This window comes from Antedon mediterranea, chromosome 7, assembly GCF_964355755.1.
Source record: "Antedon mediterranea chromosome 7, ecAntMedi1.1, whole genome shotgun sequence".
NCBI classification, from domain to species: Eukaryota; Metazoa; Echinodermata; class Crinoidea; order Comatulida; family Antedonidae; genus Antedon; species Antedon mediterranea.
Genome location: NC_092676.1, coordinates 7,475,032 through 7,494,060, shown reverse-complemented (window position 1 = coordinate 7,494,060; position 19,029 = coordinate 7,475,032). Strand labels below are relative to the sequence as shown.

Genomic DNA, 19,029 nt, shown 5'->3' with positions numbered 1-19,029 from the left:
AAAAATAAATTGTGTACGTACTGTGACGTAAGATGATTTTACTGGAACGCATAAAAGCGACAAATGCATTCACATTGTATGGGTTACTAAGGCCTACATTTTGTGCAGGTGTATAATTTATAAATTTACACACATTTTCATTTATATTCTATTCAGTTTTTACCGGAATCGCCTAAATTTAATTTCTGTATTCAAACAATAATACAATTTTTTTTAAATAAAATTTTTGTTATTTTAAATATCATAATATATAAAACTTGAGTCAGAATAGTTCGGTTGTGATTCGCAACGGATATAATAAAAAGTGCTTTACAATTTTCAAACCAAACTAAAATGTGCAAGTCTCTAGGCCTTATTAAACGACAAACAGATTGTGTGATATTAGGTGATGTATTACAGAATTTTTCTATGATTTGGCAAAATTGTTTTATTGTGTCACACCAAGACTCTTGACTACATTAAAATTTGTCTATAAAATTAAATAAAACTGTTTTTTAAATAAAATACTTAACCAATCCTATATCAGGAATAAATGGAAAAACAAATTGTATGACTGAAAATATACCTTGGTATATTATAAAGAGAACATCAAAGTTAGAAAAGATTATGCCGTATATACTGTATTTATATTAAGATTGGTAAAATCAGTCCTCTTTTTAAAATAAGTCTATGGCGCCATCTGGCAAACTCACATATCTATACCAAGTCTTTGGTAACTTTCTTTAAAGATAATAAGTAGTGGAATACATATGGTGCATGCACCAACCAGTGCCCAGTTCATCCACAGAACTCCTGTAAGAAACATAAAGACAATAGAAATTAGGCTTAAAATATATTATTGCATGAAAAATTGAAATTGAGAGTCAGTTGGTGAACTTTCAACTGATTCATTTCCTTTTTTTGATATCTCAGAATATTTTATGGAACCTTTTTTTTTCTAAGGCTACCATGTTAATTATTATTTTGTGTTATATGAAGAATTCTGTTGTAAAAACGACCTTTTATAAATATGTGTTCATTTGATCAGTGCAAATATGTCTATTTATCTTCAAAGAGATGTATTTGTACCCAGTCTCAATCTCCGTTCCACTGTGGCCAGATTCCACAAAAACAGACAACCCCCACAAAAAAATACATCTCATTATTGCATTGTATAGTGTTGAAAACAGAGACCCTCTATCTATATAAGTAAACATGAAGTATGTTTTTTGAGAACAAGAGACCCCATATGTAATATCGAGAAGTTTTTGTTGCAGTCTTAATTATTCATAGTAAAATGAAAAACACCACACTGGTTAACAATGCACCAAAAATAATATAAATCACACAAAATAGTGCACTCAATATAACGCTAGTTTTCTAAATGAATGGTGATTCCAGGTATCTTTTCATTTTTTCTTTATGAGTATATATACTACTATATACTCCATATATTATACTTTTAATCCAGAAGTGTTTGCTAGTTTCTGTTGGCATCTAAAAATTGAATAAAATAAATATAGTTTATGTAGCATTAAACTTGGGTTAGGGTATGAGCAAGCCTTTGATGGATAAGAGTAAGCGAAAATATATAATATAATATAATATTAAAAAGATGATATTTGAAACATATTGCTAGCTACTATTGCTACTGCACAATGGAGTTGTTTTTTTGTTATGTAATGTGTCCGTCTATGTTTCACGTTTATGCTTGAGACTACAAAGACAAGCCACTTTGGCTTCTGTGTATCTTAACCCATAAAACTGTTAAATGTTGAATAAATGTTGTTATTAGTATGGAAAAAAATTTTTTTTTTTAAATTACTAAGTACGAGTGAGCCTATTTTTGATTACGAGTTGTTGGGTACAAGTTGGCATGTTGACCCTGTATTCTATTCATTCTAGTGCTTGTATGTAGAGTACATTCAATACAAACTACATAGAGTACATTGATTTTAACTTTTTATCATAATTAACCAAAATCCCAGAAACATACTTGAAACAAAAACCGTTTCTGCTGTACTAAATTATACAAAATATGATATATTTTTAGCCTTTTAAAGCCCACTTTTAGGTTGACGATTCTTCCATCAGAAATACTAAATACATTGTAGACATGTAGCACTTGGTATTACTGCAGTAGAACTGAAATTATGAAATGTGTCAATTATTTTGTAAATGTGAACTTACCGATATTTGGTATCATTGGTATAAAAAGGAAGACAAGTGCAACTAAATTATTCAGGATAGCTTGAAACATGGTTGTGGTTCCTTCGGCAATTGGATAAGCTGTCTCTACCATCAACTCAAAATAAACAGGCACAGAACTACTAACAAGGAAGGCACCAATAATTACTGAACAATATAACTGCCCTGTGAAATATATATAAAAAAAATCCTTGGTTTAATGCTGGAAACCAAGAGAAATGATTAAAAAGGAAACTAAAAGTACAATTATCTTCCTTGTAAACATCAAGGTACTCCAAGGGATGTATCACCCACTAACGTAACAATCTACTACTATTGTAACATTAACCACTAACGACAACGTAACAACACTCAACAACTAATATAACAATTTTATTAACCACTAACGTAACGACAGTAGAAATTGTTAAGGTATGTACTTTTTTTGTAGAAAGTTAACTTGTAAGTTAATCGTGTGTTTTTTACAAAATTATGTTTAGATTTGTGCAAACGCATCTCTTTACTTTATCAATTTCCACCTTTCATAAGCGACTGACTATCAAAAGCAGCCATCTCGTATATGACCATCTCCTTAAAACGACCATACATCATAAGCAACCACCCCATTTGCGACCACTTCTCTTAAAGGACCGCTTCTCATAATTAAACAACTCATAACAACCACCTCTTGTAACTGATCACCTCTCCTAAACGACCACTCTCTCTTAAGGGACAGCTTCTTGACATAATCAACAAGTTCATATCTAGTAACTGTAGTGGTTGAATTTTGTTATGCTAGTGGTTAATGTTACATTAGTGGTTGATTGTTATGTTAGCGGGTGATACAAGGGATACCACAAGTCAAGGCATAATTTTTAAATTACATTTCCGAAAATTACTATTTTAAAACTATGGTTTGTTTACAATAAACTGATCCTCTTTGGTCAATACAGTAGCTAATTTTGCTTGATTAAAACCGTCTTGAGTGACATTGTGACTATTCATTTCAACTGTATCACTCAAAATTAAACATGAATTTTTTTAATACTTACACAAATGAAAAGAAATATATTGCGAACAGATAATTGTGACCCAAATGTAAAATGCAACAGACAGAACAGTTAACACGAGAAGGACTGCTTTCATACGACCACCCATAAAGTCGACACATCTGAAAAACAAACACATGCAATTGACTACAACCTTGACGGAAGTTAATAAGCAAAAAAGTAAATCCCAATGATAAAGTAACAGCCAGAAAAATACCAGAGCTTTTGGGCAACACTAGCTCTTCATCAGTGCAATTGAAGTGCAAGTGCTTAGACAAAGTAGAGAGTATTATTAAAAAGAGTGGACTGGTGGAAGACCAAAGTTAAAGCCCTGTATGATCAAGGAATCAAGCTTAGGTTCAGAGCCGGGAAATGGTGTTGATCAACTGGTATTCCCCATGTTTAAAGGAATAATTATGTCACATTCTAATGAACTCCAGCCAATTTCATCATCAAAGAAAAACTTTTTGTTTGTCATTGTACTATTATTAATGTAGGCATTCATTTTTACTCCTGAGGACGATAAAAGCATATTGATCGAATGTGAAATGAACGTGGTGTACCGCAAACTTTATATCAACAAATGTATGCATTAATGTTCTTTATCGTTCATTTATTATTTTTATCTTTATATTATACAGTAATATTCTACCAGGCTCCTGTTTTAATTTACTTTAAATTCCAAATTTGGAATACAGTTGGCACACTTTATACAAATTCAATTTTCAATGGGAGCCAAGCAAAATGACCCCTTGCATAATTTAAAATGGCAGACATTTTCGCTTAAACAATCTATATCTCTGAAACTGCTGGTCATAGAGAGTTTTAGCTCAAAATGTTCAGAACATAAACATTTCTATTTATTCTAATGAAGTGCTTTTGCAAAAAAAAATTACCGGAAGTACCATTTTTAACCTTTGACCCATATTTTCAGGCATTGCCATATCTCGGTAAATATTTTTCACAGACAGTTTATATTGGTGTCAAATTGTTAAGAATATGTATGTTACTATTTTTTTTGATGAAACATTTCATCCAAAAATTCCTGGAAGTATGCAGTTTTAACCTTTATGGTACAATTGCCAACTGCATTAATATTAATATCTTTTGATATACATTAAACTACTTGTCATAGAGAGTTAATTTAGGTGTCAAATGTTCAGAACATAAACATTTCTATTTACTATAATGAAGTTTTTTCTCAAATAATGACCAGAAATACCATATTTTACCTTTGATCTGTTTTTCAGACAAATTACCATATCTCATTATTGGTTGGAGTGGAAACTTCATTTTTGTGTCAGATTGGCACTTTTTAGACTTATGGATTCTAAACAAGCACGAATGTGCAATATTGGGGGTACAGCAAAAGAAGCTGTAATGACGTCATAAAACGGGATGTGACGTCACATACACATCATTAACCTCGCTACGAAATACAACTATACGTTACCATCTTCGAGATGTCATATGGCTGCATCCAAATTAAAAAATTCGGCTCTATAGCTTTGAGGACATGTCCCTGTAATATATTCATGCCAAATCCCAGCTCAATACTACAACGAATAAGGGACGAGTAGTACTTTATAAATGGCAATTTTTTTGATTGGTACCATGTTTATGACGTCGTAATTCTGCATCCGGTTGAAGTACGAACATTTTCTCTCTATAGCTTTGTTCACCTATCACCCTAGTATATGCATGCCATGTTTCAGAGCCGTCAGACGACGCGTAAATAAGTAGTAGGACTTGAAAGTTGGCTCAATAGTGTCCAGGAAGAAGAAGTCCTAGACTCGGGTACACCGAGTAAAAATAAAACAATGATTATCAAGAAAATAAAGTTCATCAAATAATAACAGTCAATAAAATTTTAATTACCTTCCTATGACTAATCCACCACAGGTTCCAGCTATATTTGATAAAAATCCAATCCAACCTGTAATGTTCTGTAATATGAAGATACCAATAACAAAGAATATTTATGGAAGACTTATACAAATTGGTACTGTAAGTCACTAGCAAGATCACAAAATAACACAGCAGGATATTAAAAACTGTATTATTTTCAACATACATAATTTAGACAGAGGCAAGACAGCTAAGGTGATTTATGTAGCCAAGATATATATCTTGGGTATGGATATTTCAATAAAAACATGCAGCATATGTGTTACGGGCATGCTTGTTAGGTTGAAACCAACAATAATAATATTATAACAAAACATGTTGTTTTGTAGTTGTCTATTTTTATTCATTTCCCCTTTTCCTCTAGAGGGCTCATCACACACCCCCACTTAAAGAAAGTTTGATATGATTAAACTTATAACTGTTTACTATAACATCTTAATTCTTTTCCTATAGCTATCAGGTCGCTGATATAATTTTACTTCAACTGCTTCTTTGAAATTTCACAAGTTCTAATGACTTTAAATCCGTGTATGCCATTAATGCATCACTCTATCACAGCTAACATATTATATTTAAATAAACACTTTTAAAAATCAACAAAACTATTAAAATAATTTAATGTTTTATCTAAACTCTTGGCAATGTGTCAGCTAAACATTGTCTTTTCTTCTGATATGATGTACAGTATTTCCAGAGAACTGTTTGTCAAATTGTGGAGCCATAAACCGCTTCGTTTGATAAAATCGCTTTAACTTTAATGAAGGCCTTACTGCATTCTTCAAACCACACAAAGCTCGCATTCTTTTTCAAAATATTTTTTAGTGGAGCTACAAGCGTTGAGAAACTTCTGCAAAAACGTTGGTAAAACCCAGCCATTCCCAGGAAACGAACAAATTCCTGCTTACTCTTTGGAACTGGGAAATCACAGACTGCCTTAATCTTAGCACTTAATGGTTTCATTTTTCCACAACCAACTTTTTGACACAAGAACACAATTTCTGCACAGGAAAATTCGCTTTTCACGAAAATTACTGTATATAAGCTTTACAGCCCTCCAACACTGAAATTATACTATTAACCAATCTCTGGAATGTGGCTGGCGTTTTTTTTAAACGGAACGCTATCACCTTATACTAATAAAGACCCATGGGAGTTGCAAAAGCTTTCGCACGTTCTGTTAAAGGAATTTGCCAGTAACTCTTCAGGAGATCAAATTTACTGACAAACGTAGCACTACCCACATGATCAATTTACAGTCATCTATTCTTGGTATGGAATATGAATTTGTTTTAGATATGGTGTTAACCTTCTGATAATCAGTACAAAAACGATTTATCTGGCTTTAGAACAATACATATACATGGAGAACTTCAAGCACTGCAACTAGGCTCGATGATCAATTAATCTCATTTTGTAATATCTTCATCTTTAACGAATTTGCTCTAAATGGATTTTGTTTTATTGGCGAATAATCAGCTGTCTTAACGTCATGCTCCACTAGGTTTGTTTGTTTTTATCAGCTTTGTTTTATATAAAGAGCAATACATTTGACAATTACCGATATTTAGAATTATAAACATCCTATTTATTGAGAGTGATGCTTATAAGATAATAAACTTTACCTGCTGAACATCTAGAGTGTTGAAGAAGATTGTGTCTAATTGTGAATTCCAAGCATTAAATAGTCCAGTTGAAATACTGTATGAAAGACTCAAGATCCATATCTGTGAACTCCTTTGTAAAAAGGAAAATACAAGAAAGATTCAACAAAGCAGTAACACAAAACTTAATGATTATAAATAAAACTACATATATTACATATGGTCTCAAATCACCACCCGAAAGGTGACAAAATGCTATCCATTTTTTCTAGACCAGATTATGAAAGGTAAACGATCAAGATAGGAAGTGTTTTGAGATATAAGGGGTCAAAGTTCATATTTACCAATTATAACAATGTATTATGTATATATATGTCCCGCATACCTGGCTCAGCCTATATATTGTGCCAGTTCTGTGGTACATTTCCTATCGAAACCTGAGCTGCACTGACGAGATCTAATAAGATCAAAACAGTACTGTCTGCAGATTGGATATATGTATGAATATGAGATTTATGATTATGATCACCGTGATGCGGGTAGACTAAATTATGGTTAAGAATATCTACAGTATAGATGCCATAAAGACATTTGACAATATTATATAATATATATAATATAATGATGTTTTTCAATTAATCCTAAAACATTAAGACGCTGTTCATAGAAAATATCTTCCCCATAGAAACAAATTTTAGTCATTCGGTGTTGGACTTGTTCCAATGAGTAGAGATGTCTCCTTGGTATTGGTAACCAAGCAGGTATATCATATTCAATAATCGGACATACAATAACACAGAATAATTTTGCTATTACTATTGCAATTATTGTATGCACCAATATAGGATGTGTACAAAATGAAGATCCTCGATTATTTCACACCCAAATGTCTAAAAAAGTTCGAAATTGTGATATTGTATTAGCCTGGTGTGTTACTTTATCATTCAAATAAAATTTGAAAAAAAAAGGGTCTTCGTTTTTGGGTCTTTGTGTAAGAATGTGTACAAAATGAAGAGCCATTGATTATCTCACACCCAAATGTCTGAAAAAGTTTGAAATTGTGTTATTGTGTTTAGGCTGGTGTGTTATCATTCAAATAACATACAAAAAAATATAGGGCTTCGGTCTTCGTTTTGTATACACCCCTTTTATTTAGAAATGTTTTCCTTACATGACAACACTCTTCATTCCTTGAACAAAATCTTGTCGTTTCTTTGACGCTGACACACTTGGTGGTCGGGGTGGCTTTGCAGGATAATATAACACAACACAAACCAGCAAAATTGCACCAAATGCACATTCTATGAAAACATGATGTCTATAGTAACAAATATATAGTAATGCTATGCTAAATGCCATCATATTTTTTTTTTAGCAGTTATTATTTTAAAATAACATTTTACAAAACCTCTGTACGGTCACTAAACAGTGTATATCAATCAAAGAATAAGCTATACATTATCACAACAACAGAATTTATTTGAATTATAACTTCCCCCTTTTATTATTTTTAAATGGTTAACTCACCAATATACATCAGTTTCATGATTTCATGGAAGTGCTTGTTTCTTGTAGCCTCAGATATATCAGAACCATCGTCTAAAAAATCATATCATTCGCTGTAAAATCTGGCTAATACCTTCAAAATATGACCTTATATGGCTTAAAAACAATGGAAAACAAAGACACAGGCCTAAAGTATAAGTAAATAACTTTTGATCACTCTGATTTACGTTTTCTTTTCCTTTTCTTTTTAATGATGTATTATTGGTACAGTAGATACCTATAAAGACCTGTAAGATCCACATATGAGGCATGGCATAACAAAATCAGAAATAATATTTTAGATTATATACTCGTAATCTATATTTAATAAGCTTTAAAATGAGGAATTGGTTATTAAAATTGGTTTATTATATGAAGAGTTAGTTATTAATAAAAACATACAAGTTACTTTCTAGCTCAAGAAATCTTGATTTTGAGAAAATCAACAATGAAGTAGTGACGCCGATTAGCTGGGCCTGGCCTAGCCCGCCGATCAAGACTCTCTCACAAAACTTGCTATTTTCTCCTCAATAACGGCGAACTAGTCGAAAATATATCACCGTGTGGTACATATAATATTATATTTTTGGTTATTTAAAAAAAATATATGGATAAAAATAACGATTTAAAATCCCTATATTACATTCGAAAAACTACGGTGGAAGCCATGCTGTTTCATCTTAAACAAAAGCATCAGTCAATAAGAGAGCGTAATTTATCTTTATAGCCAATCACAGTCAAGTATAGACAAATTTGAGAAACCTAACACCTTAATAAAACTGATTTATATTGGATAGATATAAAAACATCCCTTAGGTAGTTAAAAATTATGGTAGCTGATATATTTTAAAACAGATGTATAAAAAATGACATGATTCGGGTTGGCGGTTTGTTTACAAAAGCGCCGTAAAGAAAGTTGATTTTTGAGTGAAAAAAAATAAATTTCCTTTCGATTTTTCAATTAATTGCAAAATACACATACTTGTGATATTTTTTCATGAACAATAGTTTGATATGTTTTAGTCATTTTTTGTTAAATTTTTTTAATGAATGAGCCGTTTCCACATTCTGAACTTCAAGGCTAAATATCTCAAAAGTTCGGGTCGGGTTGCGACTCTGTGCTGCTTTTGGTGTTTTTAATTCATATAACAAACAATATCAATTAAAAAAAAGCTTAAAAGCTTATCATTTTATAATTATTATTTAGATTTTTTCATAATGATCTTTCAATAAAAAGTGTTATTTTAATTCGCCCTTTGGTTATGAGAGTACTGTATAATGATATTATAGTCTTGATAAAAAATAGACACCTAAAATACATACCTATCCAATTTGTTTCATTGAAACTACAAAACAAAATAGAAACTATTTTAAAACCTTGGGCCCGTTCTAGATTTATAGTTTCAATTTACAAACGTTGTATATAAAATCAAATATAGATGATCTTTGTGATAAAAGACCATCTATAATTTTATAGGAACTTAATATAAAACTACATTTGAACTCGTCACACTATGGACGAGTTATCCGCCACACAAATATCATGTGCACGTTATTGCAACCAAAAAACGATTATGCCATTGTGACCTGAAGAAAATAAAATGTTGTTATACTTTTTAGTGTGCTCTCTAATTTGTGTCTAATACAGTATACACTATATACTGTATACATACTACATACAGTGCAGCATAGCTGAAAATAACAGGACCCGCCTTTTACTCCAATTTTAAACATGATGACATCTTCAAAATGAAACACGAAGATAGCAGTTAACATGTTGAAGAAATTTAGATAAGTAGAATATAGATGCATGCTCTTTTAAATGAGATGAACTATGACACAAAAGATGAAAATGACGTCACAACATCTGATGCGCAAAATTTATACATGAATTTGTATCTACAATTCAAAAAACGTTCTAATCATGAGTATTACTTTTCATTCTGGGGAAATATAACAAAATGAATATGTAAATTTACTGTAATGATGAAAATAAGGTACCCATAGTAATTCATCCTTTTGAACATGATGACATCATCAAAATTTAAAAAATGGTAAATCATGCGAAAGATAATTGATTGATCTAGACAATATCCAAGTCTTGAGAAAATTGAGGTACAGATAAGCGGAGATGCACTCTATTAAATGTGATGAGCTATGCCAAAAAAGATATTTCATATTGGAGTGGCCATACGATGACGTTACAATGTCATAAAAAAAACACAATTCAGGTGAAAAAATAATGTTTAACGCTAAAAATGTGTGCATGCATGGACATTTTTACATGCTTAAAATGACATGAAACGCATAGAAAGTAGATTAGAAATTAATTGGTGCATGTGTATGTAACTTTCTGTGAAACATGGCATTTTTTTCAACAGAAGGTTAGCGCATGATATAAATTACATTTTTGCTAGTTTCAATTTAATTTCACCTATGCTACACTGTATATAAATACAGTATACTGTACACTCTAAAGGACACATAATAGGTACAACTCAGCACTCGTCGTTGTCATCATCAGCAACTTTCTCTTAGATTAAGAGAAATTTAATTTGCTATATGTTTGTGTATTATGTTTAAGTAATTGTGGTTTCCTTGTTTCTGTTATGTTATATTTGTTTAGGACCACAATGGAAATAAGTTTGCCGTCTCGGTACTTTTTTGTGTTTTTATCCTATTGATTTTATATCAGAATAAAGAAATAAACATGCACGTATGTTATTAAAAATATGAGCACAAAAAGTGTATGTATATGTTCTACTGTATGCATACCCTATGCATACGATTTATACATACAATAACAATATAGGTAATCTTTTCAGATATTTCAGATACTGTCTCTTACTTTGTCTGGTTTGTTTCTTGAATATCTGTCACAATACTGGGTCCTATCAGAAAGGATGCTGCCACACCAAGGTATGCTGCTGCACTTGATATTGCTGTTGAGGTTGTACGCTGTGATGGTGGGAACCATGTGGCAGATAGTAGAGTAGGTGCAGACATGAATACTGGTCCTGCTGTGCCAATACAGATATGTCCAATATTCATTGTCCTAATTGGAAACAACAGCAAATACAAACATTAAATTACTGCACCATTGCTAAATCTTGACACAAAGCAATTAATTGATTGTCTTATCCAAAAAATGTGGCCATTTGTGGGATTATGAAATTGGTCAGTTTTAAAGACAATTTTTGACATTTTGTCAAAATAATGCATATATCGTACGCCAGGCTGGTGTTTCCAGTTCTGGTATTAATTGCCTTTCTGTTTTTGCTAGAATCTGTTAATACAAAATTGCGGGAAAACCGGTATTTTCGCTGAAATGTTACAATTCTTTCATTTGTTTTTACCTTTACGATCGATCAAAAGGGGTGAATCACAGATTAAAAACAAAAATATCAATCTGCGCACAATGCATGCATTACAATCAAATTTTGCACATTTTTAATTGTTTAAAGACGAAAAAGTAATAAGATTATATAACTTTGTGAGAAGATTGAGCTGTAACTGTAGATGTGCAAGAAACTTAGTTGTATGACTTTAGAGTAGCGCAGCACAATATGTGATTTTATGAAATTTTATTGTTGAACAGTTTCACTTTTAAAAAGTGTATTTTATATGGAGCAACTTTTGCCATGATAAAAATAGCGTGCTGCGCAAAAAATTACGCGGATTTAAAATTTCAAAATGCGCAAAATTAATTTCTAATCAATTTTCGCGTACATTTTTGAGCATTTCAAAATTTTAAAATTTGTTTGCGTGCTGCACACACTTGTGCGCACAGCTTGTACAAAGTGTAGAAAAATGTTTTCTGCAATTGATTTTTGTTTTTCCTACTTTCTGTAGTAGATTTTATTCATTTTTAATTGCAAAATAACGATGCAAATGCAAACTTTAATAACCGTGTGAATTTAGGTAATTTAATGCAAATTTGTGCAAAAAATTACCAATTTTTAATCAGTTATGGCTCCTCATGATGACCGGTTACTCCCATTTAAAAAAAAATATATTATGGAAGTTGTAGATATTAATTCATGTAGAATTTGTACCTACTGGATGTTCTGCAATCACTATAGATCTACTCGAATTAAAAAAAATATATATTTTTTTCTCTTTACTAGTTAATCCAATTTAATAGCTAACTCAAAAAAATAATGTTGCCATATTTCAAAAAATATGTTTACATGTTTCTTTGATAAAAAAAAAAAGTGACCTTTTGACCTTATTACGTCATTAATTATTCAATATTATAATATCAAAGCTTCAAATAAACACACCGCCATTTGCGTCTGTAGAAGAAAACAATATGATATGTACAGTATGTTAAAAAAATAAATATAGAGTTTTTAATTTAATTTAATGTATTTTGTAGCCAATTTCAAATTATTATAAATAAATAATTAAAATAACTAATAATTAAAATAATTAATAAGTTCTCTATTGTATGTTACAACCATTTTATATTTTCAATGCCAACTGGTATACAGCGGAAAATCAAACCCATCTCCAGAATGGCAGCTGACGTCATTACTGCCCAACGTAATCCTATAAAACACAATAGCAAAATAACCATGACCTTTTTGGGAAAATAAAAATTGTACAGTACTGTATATATTCATGATGTTACAATGAAATACCATTTTTATATAAAGGCCTAGGTGTCAAAAATAGAGAAACTGTCCGAAATAGAGAATTCGATTTGTCTGAAATGTGGAAAATTTTTCCAGAATAGAGAAATGCTTTGTCCAAAATAGAGAAACTGTCCAATATAGAAAAATTTGATTTTTCCAAAATGGGGAAATTTGTCCAGAATAGAGAAATGCTTTGTCCAAAATAGAGAAACTGTCCGATATAGAGAATCCAATTTGTCTGAAATGTGGAAATTTTGTCCAGAATAGAGAAATGCTTTGTCCAAAATAGAGAAACTGTCGGATATAGAGAAATCTGATTTGTCCACAATGGTGAAATTTGTCCACAATGGTGAAATTTGTCCAGAATACAGAAGTTGCTGTGTACAAAATAGAAAAACTGTCCAATATAGAGAAATCTGATTTGTACAAAATGGGTAAAATTTGTTCAGAATAGAGAAGTGCTTTGTACAAAATAGAGAAACTGTCCAATATAGAGACATTTGATTTATCCAAAATGGGGAAATTTATGTAAGGGAATTGTTCTGCGAGGTATGCACTCTCGAAGTCTCTTCTAGTTTAACATGTTTTGCTTTTTTATGTTGATGTAAAAAAAAAGTACAAGAATTTTACCTTTAACATCTAATAGATATGAAAAAAATACAGCAGTGATCAGAAATGTAATACATCCCCAATTAGTTAACAATGCTATGTCACCATCTGTCCACTGTAAAACTACCTTGCCTAAATAAAAGGGATTCAGATTGTTTACTTAAAGACACTAGACCTGCAACTGTTGTAAAAATAATGCATAACAATAACATTAAACCAGCACATTAAATGTGCGTTCTAGTTAATTATTATAAAAAGAGAAAACAATGCACTACCTAAGTAGCTCGCTTGATATTGTTGATATTTCTGGGTCTAAACTTAATAGTTAGGCTTATTTTTATAGGCCTAGCGGGTAGACAGCGATAACGTAGGTTTTAAATAAAATTTAGTGTGACCTTAAATTAGGTAAAAAAAATCAGGTCTTTAGAATGGTAATTAATAGGGTCGATCGTATGAGGATAAGTACCGTAGTAACTCTAGGCATATTTTTCACGCTGCTGCTCTAGCCCGCTACGTCACACGAGATGACTCTCATTAGATGAAATCAAGCAGCAGTATACTACACTTTGACATTTTTGTTAAAATGGAAACTCCACTATAATTTATTGGTACCACCTGTTGAATCCAAAAACGGCTGAGAAAAGGGTCTAACGACAAATCCCAAAGCATTCTGGTATTTATGAATCCCATGATATAATTCGCTGTCAGATAATCATTGAATTACTATCAAAACAGTCCATTGAAGTTTTTGTTTGTAATAGGATACTTGAAGTATCTAGGCGTGATGAAGTGACCCCCAGACTTGACCTTAGCAATAACAATAAGCGAGCAGCGTTTTTTGTAAGAAATATTCTTGTTTTAGAGAGTATCCACGCTTGTCATAAAAAAATAAAACGTCAATTCAAAGTTGTGTTAAAAGTTTTAGATAACTTTTAAGAATAATGGGAAAAAAGATTTGGACAAAGAAGATGAAACTTACTTGTATCAGCAATTGGGCCCCAAGTATTCCATGTTCCTGACTGTGTAAAAGCTAGCAGCGAAAATAAAAATAGCATATACCATCTACGATGGTAAACATTGCCATCAAATCTTTTTACAAATTTCACTTCTTGTTCATCTCGTATTGATGGAAATGACTGTTGATTGCTTTGAATTGTGGCATTGTCAGACAGCAGTGGTTTATATTCTTCGTCCATTAAATGTTAAATTGTGCCAAGATCCAGTTTCTAGTTTAAAACAAGTGGAACGATACTATATAATTTTAATTGTAATATTTAGCTTTTAGCTTTTATTGCCACAAAAAAGAGAAAGAAACAATATAAAGTTAATGTATACATTTAGTCAGATCCAAATTTAAAAGTGAAATTAACTCTCATGACAGCCAAAATTTGGGCAGTCACCTTTGCGGCAAATCTTGCAAAACTTGTTCATTGGTTGATTCTACTGAAAAATTTAAGAGTAACCAAACTGGCCGCACTTTTCGGATATGACAATCAATTAATTGTCTAACCAAAAACGTCATTTATCAGATCAGCTATCAAAACATTAAAGCTGTAGCCGAACATTATAATTCAGCTGAATTAATTCAGTTATATTGTTGAAAAAGTTTCTTAAGTAAGAGGTCATGAGGAAGTTTATCAAAGACCTTTGATGTCCAAAAACACAGTCATCGATGATGGGATGTTGTGACTTGTCAAGAATTAAGAACCAGCTACTGTATGAAAAATATTGGTTAAAAGAGTAGCACAAGATTTACCTACAAAACCATGCTGGCCTGGGTACAATTAGTAAAAACTCTGATAAATGTGAGGAGATGGTCACAATTTTCTCAAGACACTTGCAGATGATAGAAGTAACGGCTACTGGGCGATAGTTTGACAAAGTGGATGCATCACCAGATTAAAAAATTTGAACAACTTCTGCATGTTTCCACAGGAGGGGAAGAGTTCCAGAGTTAAGAGATAGGCAAAGAAATAGCCTGAAGAAGCCAAGGTGAAAAGGTATCAGGACCAAACGATGAGAATATAGAGAGAGCATCAGCAACATCTTTAGGAGTAAGGTCACTGTTATCCAATGAAGGAAAGGATGGAGATTGGATGTTGCAAGCAGGTGGTGTGGACGGAAGGAGATTAGGAGGATTAAAAACAGAGCAAAAGTAAGAATTAAAAGCATTAGCAATTTCATGTGGAATTTCTAAAATCTGATTATTAACATTAAATGTTTGCGAGGTCAATATAAACAATTAATTTTTATTTTTATCATTACTGTAAATAATCATTGTATATATTTTATAATTTATATTTATATTGGTCTTGTTTTTTTTGTTTGTAAAAATCTACTGTAATATTATACCTTATTGTGGTTACCATTATAACAAATGTACGATTGATTGAATAAAGTTCACATATAGTAACACATGTCGATTTTTTAGATTTAACAAATGCCCAAAAACGTTAATTAACAGATTATCCACATAACTCTTTCGTAAGACATTTTACACGATTTCTCAATTCCTTATATATTTCCCAGTCTGAAATGCATTTAGTTTTTCATTTTATGTAAGTATTTCGATGTGGAGAGCCTTTCGACAGTTATTTTTATTTATAACTTTTAGGTTATCCGGCCTCATTGATTTAATTTTGTATTTTTTTTTTGTACTGTTCTGTAACTGGCGAAATAAATGATATGATATTGATAGTTAACTTTACTTTCTTGAAGATTCTTTTCTTTTGAATCAGATTTTTTTATATCTTGTGTAATCCAAGGGTCTGTATGTTTGTGTGCTTTTTTTGACATACGAGGAATACTGTCTCTAACAGCAGCATCAAAAAAGTCCATGAATCCTTCTAGAGACTTGTTAACATCTGTACTGTCTAAGAATCACCAGGGAGCCAGGTGAATCAATTTATTTAAATAAATGACTAAAATCAGATTTAGAGCGTTGCAAGAAGCTTCGTGTCGTCGACTTTGGTTGAACAGATTTCCTTGTAGAAATTAAAAAAACGATTGCATAGTGATCACTATCGACTGGATTATCTGAAATATTAGGTGATATCTTTTCAGGCGAGCATGTAAATAATAAATCAATTTGAAGGTTGTGTAATTGTATCAATCGATTGGGTAAAGTCCATGGGTTTAGTGATGTCAGATAGCCTAATTACATTAGCTCCCGGTAGGATACATTTTATATGAAATATTATAAAGTACATTATGCTAACATTATGTTTTGTATTATGTTTTAATTTTATGCAATATATTTTCAAGAGATGTAGACCTACAAAGAGGTACAAACAACATCCTCCTTGTTTGAAACAAGGAGGATGAAGTTTCAATCTTATTTACTTCTTTCTGATTAGGGACCCTTAGCTTTAGGACACAAACATTTCAAATAAATAAATATGTACTCTCCCAACATTAATAATTTAAAGTAGAGGGGGTAAAAGAAGCATTAATCACCAAAGATATCGTAAATTGAGTGTTATCTTATTGTGTAATAATCCGATCCATATTTAATTTAAATTAGGCCTAGGCCTAGGCCTGATAGTGATAGACTAGGCCTAGTTAGGCCTAGAAGGCCTAGCTAGGCCTAGCCTAGTTACTAGTAGGCCTACCTATAGGCCTACATAATTATTGTGTCTCTTGTGCATTTCTATTACTGAGATATGCTATATTGGAACATACAAAAAAAGGGTTATAATAAATCTGGTATTTTTTTAAAAATCTTGATACACTTCATGAAATCAAATAATAAAGTACAACAATGCAAAACGCAAAGGTCAAGTACAGTGTCATCATATGACTTGGCCTCTGTAACACCACAGAAAAGGTTCACCCCAGATTCAATTGAAAACATACATTGTTGTTATTAATCTTAATATTTAATAAAGACAAACCTTCTTACCACTACAAATCAAGACATTCAACTGAAATATGCTATAAACAAGACATACATAAACTTCTTTACTCACTTTTATCGAAAAAGCAACTGGAACTGATGAAATACCAACTAATCTTCTAAAAATCGCTATCGATAAAATTGTTACCCGATACAATAACATATAGTCCAGTAAAATATCACCTTCACCATTGCATAACGTTAGTAGTCAACGAGATTCTCACCGTAGGTTCTAAACATTATGTAAAGATCATTTATTGATGTTGCGTCGCGTAAAAGTTGGGATTTGTGGAGAAAATGAAGTTTTTATACGCAGTTTTTGCTTCCTTTCGTCGTGGTTTGTTTTCATCGAAAAATGACGTCATGGGGCATAAGTGAATGACACGCCATTGTCGACATTTGCGTTCGTATTAAAAAGTGAATTTTAAATGTACGAATATGGTATTAATTATCTGTATTACATTGTATTATTATGTATCACATATATAAAAAGTCATTTTGATAAAAAATAAGTCAAATAAATATGAAAAACAAAGGAAAATTGTGATTTTTGCATGTCATCTGAAGTGACCTTCCATACAATGTGATAGCGCCCTCTATAAGTATTGATACACTCGCACTTCAAACTGCAAGCTTTTTGTTGTTATATTCATTCATTCAGAAATACAATTTAAGGAAGGAATCGAATCAAGGGCATTATTACTTGGTTTATTATATATTTATGATGTTTTCCCCAAAAATAATTACTAGTATGTACATTTTGCGAATTGTAGATGTACCGGCGGTATGAAATTAAAAAAAGCTGTTTACGCGGTCTGTAGCCTAACGATATAATAATAATTATATGTATAAAATAATTGTTACTTTTTTTCTGATAAATCAGTATGAATATGTTTACTTAGCGCTGCTTTAAGCACCCTATTAAAAAAGAAAAGAAACAAATTGATTTAAGCCTATTTTTTGTCACGTTTTCGGTAATTAATTGTCTTCTTCGCTCTCACTATCTGAGTCATCACTGTTCTCATCATCCGAGTTAAAGGAGTCGTTCTCGGCAATCGCTCGTTCAATTCTGTTGGAAGAATCTCGCTTTCACACCACAAAGGCCCCAGCAAATCGTTATCGCCAACGCACCATCCGTTATTGTTTTGGGGTTTCGGCAACTCGTAAAATCGGTGTTAGTGCGAGCCTCCGCAGATCCTGACTTGATAGTTCAATCATCGTGCGTTGTATATGTTGATGCAAGCATCTACGCGACGGTGGAAAGTTAGCTAATTTTTAAATCAATGTTTTTTTAACACTGATTATTCCGGTTTTTTTTTCTTGCATTTCCTGCGAAAAAAGTCAAATCTAAGTTCATCGGTAGGCCTACGCCTTGCTTTCGAACGGAATCCATATAATAACAGGCACGTGAACTATTCCAGTTCCAACATTAACTCTTCTTCTCCTTTCCAACTTTCTCCTACTTTCTTGAAAACCTCTTCAAATTTTGGATATTTTTCGACAAGTTTAATGGCCTTTAATTTTCCTTTTCTCTTGAAAGCGCTGGTCGTGCTGCACTTTGTGAACGCATGCAGCCCTAGAATGGCATTACATCGACTTGGGGTGATTTCAGTGGCTAA

General features: G+C 31.9%; 1 protein-coding gene across 2 annotated transcripts; it reads right to left on the bottom strand.

Moving 5' to 3' along the window:
• Window positions 1-8: 8 nt before the first annotated feature.
• On the bottom strand, window positions 9-17,879 carry LOC140055073 (solute carrier family 49 member 4-like). Of its 2 annotated transcripts, none has more exons than XM_072100269.1 (13): window positions 17,484-17,879; window positions 14,495-14,741; window positions 13,537-13,647; window positions 12,730-12,820; window positions 11,118-11,324; window positions 9,593-9,615; window positions 8,252-8,323; window positions 7,896-8,025; window positions 6,746-6,857; window positions 5,094-5,161; window positions 3,219-3,337; window positions 2,170-2,352; window positions 9-792 (listed from the first exon to the last, which is right to left on the bottom strand). In XM_072100269.1, exons 2-13 carry the CDS (start codon window positions 14,709-14,711, stop codon window positions 689-691), a joined length of 1,437 nt encoding a protein of 478 aa, XP_071956370.1. In that variant the 5' UTR covers window positions 14,712-14,741; window positions 17,484-17,879; the 3' UTR covers window positions 9-688. The 2 variants fall into 2 exon arrangements, with proteins under 2 accessions (XP_071956370.1, XP_071956371.1); XM_072100270.1 differs by lacking the exon at window positions 17,484-17,879 and adding an exon at window positions 17,417-17,475.
• Between the last annotated feature and the right edge of the window lie 1,150 nt (window positions 17,880-19,029).